The sequence below is a fragment of the Mizuhopecten yessoensis genome, unplaced genomic scaffold, assembly GCF_002113885.1.
Source record: "Mizuhopecten yessoensis strain PY_sf001 unplaced genomic scaffold, ASM211388v2 scaffold10745, whole genome shotgun sequence".
In the NCBI taxonomy this organism is placed as follows: Eukaryota; Metazoa; Mollusca; class Bivalvia; order Pectinida; family Pectinidae; genus Mizuhopecten; species Mizuhopecten yessoensis.
Genome location: NW_018408700.1, coordinates 8988 through 19362, shown reverse-complemented (window position 1 = coordinate 19362; position 10375 = coordinate 8988). Strand labels below are relative to the sequence as shown.

Here is a 10375-nt window from a genome sequence, read left to right as displayed (position 1 = left end):
TACGTACATTATACCATACTAATGTGTAATCAATGTTACGTATATAAGACCATACAAAATGTATTAATGTGTAATCAATATAACGTACATTATATCATACCAATGTGTAATCAATGTATAAATAATGTTACGTACATTATAGCATGCCAATATATAGTCAATGTTACCAACATTATACCATGCCGATGTGTAATCAAAGTTACGTACATTATACCATACTTATGTGTAATCAATATAACGTACATTATATCATACCAATGTGTAATCAAAGTTAAGTACATTATATCATACCTATGTATAATCAAAGTGACGTACATAAATTATATCATACCAATGTGTAATCAATGTTACGCACATTATATCATACCAATGTGCAATCAATGTTACGCACAATATACCATTCCAATGTGTAATGGTATTTAGAGTCGAATAACATAATATCACGACTTCACAGTGCCTTTAGATCAGGGAGGTACAAACAATCTTTTGGTTCGACTTGAAACCTTTGTTCATGAGGCTTTTCGAAAGAAGCATAACTTTGTTTACGTCTTCTTTAACCGAAAAAGGCTTATTACTCAATGTGTAAATACGGCATCATAAAAGATATGCAACAAGCTGGTATTAGAGATAATTTACCAAACTTCATTTAAAATACAGAACAGAACGACACTTTCTAATCAAATTGGAAAGAAAATCCAGGACAGCAATATTTAATCAAACTTCAAAGATAGGCCGATGCAAGCGGTTTAATTTTTTCCATGTAAACGGTGTTCATGCAGTAAGGTGCTTAACATTGAAACGTCGCAAAGTAGCTCCAATACTGACTGAGGAGCTGATAGGAAGGTTAAGTTAAGACCCTATACAGCGTCCACTGATCTAAATTAGACTAGTGTTTCATCGTTTATAGATCAGTGAGATATATATCTTAAGTTATTGCATTCTGTCGTCAAATAACTTTGTCTGCAAACACTATTACATTACCTACTAGAAGAAAGTACTAGGCTTGCTAGATAACCAAGGGAACACTATACCTATACGTTTTCATTTTGTCGAAATGGAAATATTAGCAAATCACGCTTCTGTATTACAAATTTTCCGAACACGCTCTATTGACACGGTAATGACCTACCTCGTTTACATTTGATTATACAACTCCACCACTATCCTCAAAAACAACGTTTTATCGCTTGTTCTTCTAGTTATTCAACCAAGTCATTTCAAAATGTTCATTACCATGCTCAGTATCATTAAATCAGGGTTGCAGTCGTATTGTGAAACAGAATACTTAAAAAGTGTAATAAACGGTAAGGAATTTTTTAAGAATTCAAAATATCTTTACTCAATCTTAAATATCCTCTTGACCTTTCAACCCTTTACACTACAATTCCTCATACAAAACTGCAGGAACGATGACGTTTTCTGGTTATGAGACCTTTTTCTTTTCAAAGAAAGACGTACGACGATATAAATATACGGTTGTGAATTATTCTGGAGCATATTTTGTGAAAAATACATCAAATTTCAATATGAAAGATAACTAAGGACAATATTTTGAAAATGATTGAGATCCTGTTTGACAATCTATTTGTTGAGTATATGTTGGCAAGATATTTCAGCAGACTGTAGGCATTACCACGGGAACAGACTGTGTCCCTCATGTGGCCGATTTACTCTATGTATATCTGTTTCATAGACAACATCTGTCGTATATTTTCCAGAGGTTTCAATCAAGGACCCTGACTTATCTACTTCCATCACTTTTCTCGATCTTAACTTACAACATGATCAACATAGACGGCTGACTGCTTATCTGTACTGTAAGCGTGGCGATTTCGACTTTCCGATTGTGATTTTCCCTTTATTGATAGCGAGATCTAGATTTCCCCTTACCTACGATGTTTACATGTCACAATTGAATCGATACTCAAGAGCTCACTCCGAATATCGCGCCAAATAAAACGACTTCCGTGATAGATGTCGACTACTAATGGACAAACTTATAACACAGAGTTTCTAAAGATACAGACTTATAAAGGCGATGGAAATGAGTGTCCATGTTAATAATTTTAATGTTCTTATGTTCCTCTGACTTTATTGGTTTGAGTGACATTTCTGTATTCTCTTGTTGTTTTTTAGAAACAGTGTGTGTCTACAATTATAAACTACATAATAACTGCTAGTCTGTTCAAAACAGGTATAACTGATTATAGTCACTTTAACTTTTGTCTTTTAATTTTTTGTTTGCTTATATTATTTACTTTAACAAGTGTTGTCGACCTTTTATTCTCCTTAATGACTTATCCTGTGTTGACGGTCTGTTAAGAATGTCCTTAAATATCACATCAATGTAAACGGGTGGATGTAGTTCAAATGGAAGGATTTTTTGCAGGATAATCTTTCAGGGTTCAATGCTTAAGTTATATTATCAATAGAGTAAACATGTACGATCGGACAGAATTATTATGTTATATCATTCCTATGCACTGTCAAGCCAGTAGTCCACCTGATCATGTTTACAATCTGTCTATAACGAGCTTTTTCCCTGATGTAATCTCTTTGGTATATATCATTGGTATGACGATCACAAAGTCTTTTCCTTTGGATGTTAGTTATATAACTCCTATTGACCGGCCTAATACATTTTGTAAGTATCAGCAAGATATTCGGTTATTTGTGCCTTTTTCTTATGTACATCTTTTCAATTTACAGTCAACAAGCCGATATAATCTAGTTATATATACATCCGGGTTAAGCCTCATACACCTTGTATCAACAGTCAAGAAAGCCCCTTGTGAACAAGGAAGTCACTATCTAAACCTGTGATGTATACATGTTTGGATTACCTCGTCATACTAAAGAAGGAAGTAACTCGCGATAGATTCGTTAATATGGTGATATTGGGAATATTTGGTGAATGATATATATGGTGATGTATTTGCGCTTATACCATTCAAGATTCCTTAGTAAGGTACGTATACAATGTCTGTTAGGTCATCGTCGATATAACCGTATCTGATCTTACTCAGTGTAACACAGTCGTGTATACACATACTAGCCTTATCTAGGTTGATTCGCCGTCGATTATATGTAGTACGCATTGTTAGCTTGATACAATAACCCTGCATTGGAAAAAACATACCAACGCACAGTTAAGCTATCCAAGCATTTAGTTGACAGAATCATGTTGCACGCTTAACGAATTCATTATTCATCTACATATATTTTTCAGTTTATTGATTCTTATAAATTTAATGTATAGCCTGTACAATTATTATCGAAAACATCAACATGTTAATCATTTAATTTACAAATGCTCAATTATGAATATCTTCCTGTTAAAAAGGTGTTAACCTGTCGTTAAACTAACCAGGTGTGGACCAATTTAGCCCCGCCAAAGTGTTCACATGATCTTCTAGGTTATGTGCGTGACGAATATTGAGACTTCTAACTATAGAAACATGAGGACGGGCCAACAGGTAGGCTGGCTACCAGCCATATTATTATTGTTGTCCTCATCATGTCCTTACCTATACCAGATTAATCCAGTATATCTGTATTTTTATGCTGTTTTATTTATGTTGTCCTAACTTTTACAGATAACCGTCGTTAGCTTGGTGCTCTCGATCATGACGTCAGGGAATACGAACGTGAATAGTCAAGGTCAGTCCATTTCCTAGCTCTTTTGCATGCGTTATCTTATTATTATACCTCGAATTCAAACACATTAAAGCATACTAAATCAATGTTTATGCTGTTTTACGTGTACAGATTAAATATGTACGTCTTGGTACAGTAACTTCTCCTATATATCCAGTGGGTGGATAGCCAATGTGTACTTTTGGGCCTGTATCCCATGGATTTTATGAAGGATGTGTTATCAACAAATATACATGATTTGCTAATTATTAATATGCAAAACATAAACAAACAGACGATAAATGAATATTGAATAGTTAAACATATTTATTTCACAAGCTAAATTGGAGTTATTTCCCCTACACTGCTTATTTGGATTGTTGTGATAGAATATACCTACATTGTACATACATCTAGCTCGATGTCCAATTCAATTGACATATACGAAAATTAATAAAATCCTGTTAAAATTGAAATTAAAAACCATATTTAAACGTTTTGTTTAGCAGGGTATAGATAATGTGTTTAGACACCACCTTAAGAGATCAATTGATGGATTTCCAAAAGATGTCCTTTGAAAAGATCTACGATAATTACAAATGTTATAGAGCTATTCTTTATATATATACATTTATGTATTGAGTCCTCAAAACGAAATTTGCGCGCTTATTGTTTTCACCCGCTTTTTTTCTTGCCCTTCATTGTGGGCAGCTCCATGCATACTATCCGATCTCATAATAGCTAGGATTGTTTGAATGTGATTGGTACACGGTATACTCGCGAGGATTCGATATCGTGAAATAAATATATACGTCTCCGTATCGCCATCGACCTTTCTCTTGAACTTACGCGACACGTGCATCTCGGGAAATGTGAGTGATTTACAGCTAATGCTCCTGCAATTGAGATATAGATTTCAGTACACACTGTTCGATATGTTAGAGTGGTGTGCTCAAAGAAAGTTCGAAGTTTAGATTTTGTTCAATCAACAACCCCGCCCTTACAAATAACGCTTGGAAAATAATTTAAAACTTGAAAATCATTGTCTCGTAAATATTGTTAAATTGGTGAATTTCTACGGAACTGTATGTTTTACAGATGCCGACTGGCCGGTTCATGAGTTTCGAGGAGTATGGATTGCTACCGTTGCTAACATCGATTGGCCGTCATCTCCTCACCTTTCCTCAAGTCAACAAAAGCAGGAACTTATAGCAATGTTTGACAAACTTGAAGAATTGAATTTTAATGCCGTCGTTTTTCAAATACGAACCTCGGGTGATGCATTGTACAGTTCTCATCTCGAGCCATGGAGTGCCTATTTGACTGGCAAACAGGGAATGCCGCCAAGTCCTCTTTACGACCCACTAGCATTTGCCGTCACAGAAGCTCACAATAGAAATATGCAGTTACATGCATGGTTCAATCCTTTCAGAGCACGTGCCGGAAGTACACAGAGATCGGATTTGGCGGCAAACCATATTTCCCATCGTTTCAGCAGTGCGTGCTATGCATATGGGAAAGACCTCTGGATGGACCCGGGCGACCCCGACGTACAGAACTTTACTTTTAATGTTTTCATGGACGTGTTGGAGCGTTACGATGTTGACGGGATACACATTGATGACTATTTTTATCCATATCCGGTAGGTGACCAAGACTTTCCAGACGCCAACACATACCGTCGTTATGGAGGTAAGATGTCGCTTTCCGATTGGAGAAGAGACAATATCAACAAACTTGTCAAAAACATCTCAAAAGGCATAAAAGCTAGAAAACCCTTTGTCATGTTTGGAATTAGTCCTTTTGGGATATGGAAACCTGGTCATCCCAGTCATGTCGTAGGCTTCAACGCGTTTAATGAAATTTATGCAGATTCACGAAAATGGTTAGAGAATGGATGGGTTGATTACTTTACTCCACAGCTGTACTGGCAAATAGATCCTCCTGCTCAAAGTTACACGGCCCTCCTTGATTGGTGGACAGAACAAAATCAACACAAGAGACACATATATGCTGGTAATTTTGCTGCAGCCATAGTAACCAAGTCGTGGCCCGTCACCGAGATAGAAAGACAAGTTATTGAATCACGGGACCGCAGATCAAAGCAAAGTCTGGGAAATGTGTTTTTCAGTGCTAAATATTTCGTTCAAAATACAGATAGGATAAGCGACATGTTCAAATCTCACATATACAATTATCCTTCCATTACGCCGGAAATGACTTGGCTGAATAAAACTTGGACATTGCCAACCCCTCAAAATGTCTTGGCGACCGGGACAGCTGTCACATGGCAAGCAGACGATTCTCCAGCAATACGGTCCTGGGCTTTATACAGGGTGTATGCGGATGGTTGGCTTCTGGTTAAAGTTTTAAGTAAGAATGTCACCTCCGTAGACCACTTGATTGAGGGAAAGTACGCTTTACGTACAGTAGACAGACTTGGTGGACAGGGCAAGGCAGTCACCTTCATCTTGGGCGGAAGTGGAGCAAGTGTCGTAGGATAGTATCAGTATAAGTAGTAGGATTATATCAGTAAAACCGTCATATATCATATATATTGAATAGTAAAGATGTAGAGTTTGTGATTATTACAATACATGAATTGTATGACGTCAACATTGTATGACGTGAACACGATGATTTATCTCCCGGAGGAGAATACTATTTAGTACGACGGGTTATGGCTAGCTCACCATTGCAATATTTGATATATTTCAAGTGATTTATATTGCCAGACTTCTGTTATAGTTTATAAAATGTGTTAATTATACTCTTAATTGCGTGATGGATTTGTATATATTCAAAATCTTGTGATACATAATCGAAAGATTTTATTGATGTGTGAAAACATTGAGGTTTATTTTCGAAGGTTTCTATTCACTTCCAGCGATTTGTAAAACTAAAAAATCCGGTGCTTTTTGTACAAAATTACGCAATTCATATTAGAATTTCCAAAGAAAAAGAGAGCTTATACCGCGGTGCAGCGTCCGTCGTCAATCTTTCAACTTTTCCTTAAAAACGCCTACTAGTCGAGAATGGCTGTATGGAATTTGACCAAAGTAGTGTGGGGAATTATTAGACTGAGAAGACTCACCATTGTATAAATGAAGGATGTGTCACCCTTGGGTAAGAGGGTTGGACCCTTTATTGGAAAATATCTCCTTAAAATCCTTCTCTTTGAGTATCGCTAAACGGATTTTATTTAATGATGATTAAGAACATCCTTGGATCAAGGGAACAAAACATTAATTTAGTTTTATCTGGAACATCATTAGATCATTCTTATAGTTAGAGTTTGTTGCAAGGGGAAAATAATATTATGTTAAGACGAAGAAGCTTAAATGCTGATATTTTGTAGTTTAAGTGAACACATCTTCTTTTATAAATGGAAAAGGATGACAGGTTTTATTTTAAGTGCTCAAAGGTAATATTTGCACAAGTTTATCGAATGTAAATGAAATGAAGAAGGTGCGCTACAGGCCTGTTATGTTTTCGCATAAAGACAGTACACAACAAATGAGCAATCATTTCGGCGGTAGATATTTTCTGCTTCTTTGGTTAAAATATGTTTAAGACAATGGTAAGTGCCTCTTCAAACATTTAGCAATTATTTCATATTGGCCATGATGCAATTTATTATTAGAGTAATCACAAATCCGGGATCACAAGTCATAGCATTTACAAATGTTTACATCCTGTATATTAAGGAAAACAATTGGAACCTCGCAAGTATCCGCATTTGGTTCCTCAAACTGATAATGGGAAGTTTCATTTTTTGTAATGGAAGCACAAATACCTAACCTATCAATGGAGGACACACAACGACTTTTCACAGACAGGGACACACAGAGAAGGAACAAATTAAAGTTGTGTAATTCAAGTTGGTAATTAAATGAATATAATTTTTATAAGTAACGCATAAAAATGAATATTTACCACCTTTCCTAAAAGTAAAAAAACATGTTTATGTTAATTACTATTAATAACAGGTAGATAAGTATATAATATAAGTATAATACGGAGATTGTAGAAAATTTACTATACAGTACTGAAAGTGTACACTTACTCTGAAGTAAAAGCTACAATAACATATCTAGCATAAGCTGAACAACGAAAATACAAGAAAAATATATATAAAGCGTTCTCAGTTATACTTTCTGTACTGCAAGAACACATTAAAATTGATTATTAGGACTAGCAACTCCCATCATTGTAATAGACGAAGGGAGATAACTTCGCAATGCTTACTGTCTATGAAGTATGCAAAGGTGATGCATTTTTGTCACAACATAATCTAATAATTCAGTATTACATGGACATTGCGTAAAGCAAAGGTGGGGTCAACATTTGGCCCCCTCTTTGATTTCTTTTATTCTTTTGCCATATGTAGATACGTCAAAAAAAAAAAGATCAATAACTGCATACATGATTATTCGTAATTACAACTGATAATCATAGTGGACCTCCTTGCATAACTCCAGGTTGAATGACGGGGGTATCCTAACAAAATGACCGATAAGTGTCACAGGAGAATACTATTTTGCAAATGAATTATGATAGTGTACAGTGCATAAAATTACTGTTATTTAAATACTAAATATGTCATATTGGTATACATGAAGTAAGCGTAGTGATACTTTTAATTAGAAAAACATGCAAAATTTTCACATAATTCAAAATATAACCAACATTGTCAACTTGCCTATATATAGTTACAATGGTAGTCTATATTTTAAACTTCTTTAAAAACTTTCCATATATATATTCTGTCTATGAATCATTTTTATGAAAGATCAAAACCGGTAAAGTACTTTTATAGCATGCCAAACATGATCAAAGGCCAATTTCACATAATCATGAAGATTTGATTATCAATGTTATTTATGATAAATACCGATACATTTTCTGTTTTTGTATTATACTAAAACACTTTATTAAATAAGGTTTGTTTGAAAATTTTGTTCAACAGTAATAACATATGAATATGTATTCTGCCAAAGAAATCGTTCCTCTGGAGAACTACTTAAGGTTGAGATTGTGTTATAGACAACGATATGCAATCGTTTTAAGATAATAACATAACCTTAATAGTAAAACTATTATACACTTAATTATACCCCCGCAACGGAGTAAGGGTGTTTTACTTAAATCAGCTTGTCCGTACGTCTGTCTGTCCGTTAGGCCTCCAAGAAAGCTGGGTCCACGTCCCGAGGCTGGGTACGTTGGTGCTCAGTGCGTATGTGATCATTTCGGGGGTATGATTGTGGCGCGCTGGGCGTCATCGTAGCAGAAGGCTTTCACAGTAGCTCCAATTTGAGCCAACCTGTTTGCCGTGGGTTGCATCTCGTATTCCTGGGGGAAGAAGATCCTGGTAGCTGAGCAGAGTCGGAATCACTGTCAAACTCTTGATAGGAAGGAGACATGATCCGATATTCTGCAACATACTGCTTTGGCTTCGGACTCTGGGTAGACGAGAGGTGATATGGGCCCTCTATCACCAATCGGCTGGTCACGCCGAGCCCTTGGTTTACATACTCCCAAGAAGGCGGTGGCTCAGGGTCAATCGCGAGAGTATACTCTTTCAAATAGTATGTATATTCTTACGAGTATACTATTCTATGTATCTCCGACACTTGGCGCTGGATATCCGCGTCACACCAGTGTCCCCTTGTTGGGCTCCGTGGCGGGTGGAGGCATAGATCGTGAAACAAACAAATATACACATGGGTAAAGATAAAAACCACCAAAACGACGGACATACCAAAATCAGGAACGATGACCCTAGCTCAAAAACAACACAAAACGCAACACAGAACACCCAATTCCCGCAATTCCTTGTGATGACCTCCACACAGAGTGGTAAAACAACGGCCGCGTTGTCGCCACTTCTGTTGAGGAAGGGCATCCAGGGAATCGCAGGGGATGTGAAATCCGTTAAGCCATTGGGATCGGGCGATCTCCTTATAGAGGTTTATCGCCAACAACAGGCGATGAACCTACTCGGAACAACCAGTTTTGCCGGCATCGGTGTCAGTGTGAAACCACACTCATCACTTAATTGCAGCAAGGGGGTAATCAGGTGCCCAGCCTTGCGCAATGACACCGATGAAGACATACTGGCATATTTCCAGGAGGAGAGCGTCCCGGTCTCTGAGGTGAGGCGGATGGTGATCAGGAGAAACAATGATACAATCAAAACAAACACCTTCATCATCACTTTTTCAACGCCAACACTACCCCAAATACTAACAATCGGATACCAGAGGTACAACGTTTCCGTCTACATCCCAAATCCATTGCGATGCCGAAACTGTCAGAAGTACGGTCATCACGAAAAGCGATGTAGACGAAAATCGATCTGCCAGTATTGTGGCCGTGAGGGTCACACCGAGCAAAATGACTGTGACATCGCCAACCTGCGCTGTGTCAACTGTGAGGGGAAGCACGCTGCCTCTTCTCGCGACTGCCCTACCTGGAGCCAGGAGAGGGAGATATTACGGGTTAAATATACCCGAGGTGTCTCTTTCCCCGAGGCCAGGAGGATAGTCGGGAGTGCAGACATTGCTACACCCTCTTACGCACAAGTGACTCGAGGCAAGGCGCCGGTTGACAGTGTCACGGTCAAGGATGCTTCGGTTCAAGTTTCTGAAGACATACCTGCCTGGGGCTCACAAGTCCCAGACATGGCTGGTCAACAGAACTTGAAAATCCTCACGGGGGACCCATCCCGTTTCACGAC

General features: G+C 37.4%; 2 protein-coding genes across 2 annotated transcripts in view; both read left to right on the top strand.

Annotated features, from left to right (window-relative positions):
• Positions 1–2758: 2758 nt before the first annotated feature.
• LOC110462089 (UPF0748 protein YngK-like) lies at positions 2759–8240 on the top strand. Its single transcript, XM_021515918.1, has 3 exons — positions 2759–2968; positions 3597–3660; positions 4735–8240. Exons 1-3 carry the CDS (start codon positions 2915–2917, stop codon positions 6138–6140), a joined length of 1524 nt encoding a protein of 507 aa, XP_021371593.1. The 5' UTR covers positions 2759–2914; the 3' UTR covers positions 6141–8240.
• Positions 8241–9359: 1119 nt separating this feature from the next.
• The window catches only part of LOC110462092, an 8370-nt gene continuing 7354 nt past the window's right edge, over positions 9360–10375 (top strand). The window contains exon 1 of the mRNA XM_021515922.1: positions 9360–10271. Within this exon, the coding sequence (XP_021371597.1) occupies positions 9360–10271 (912 nt within the window). The remainder of the gene's footprint in view (positions 10272–10375) is intronic.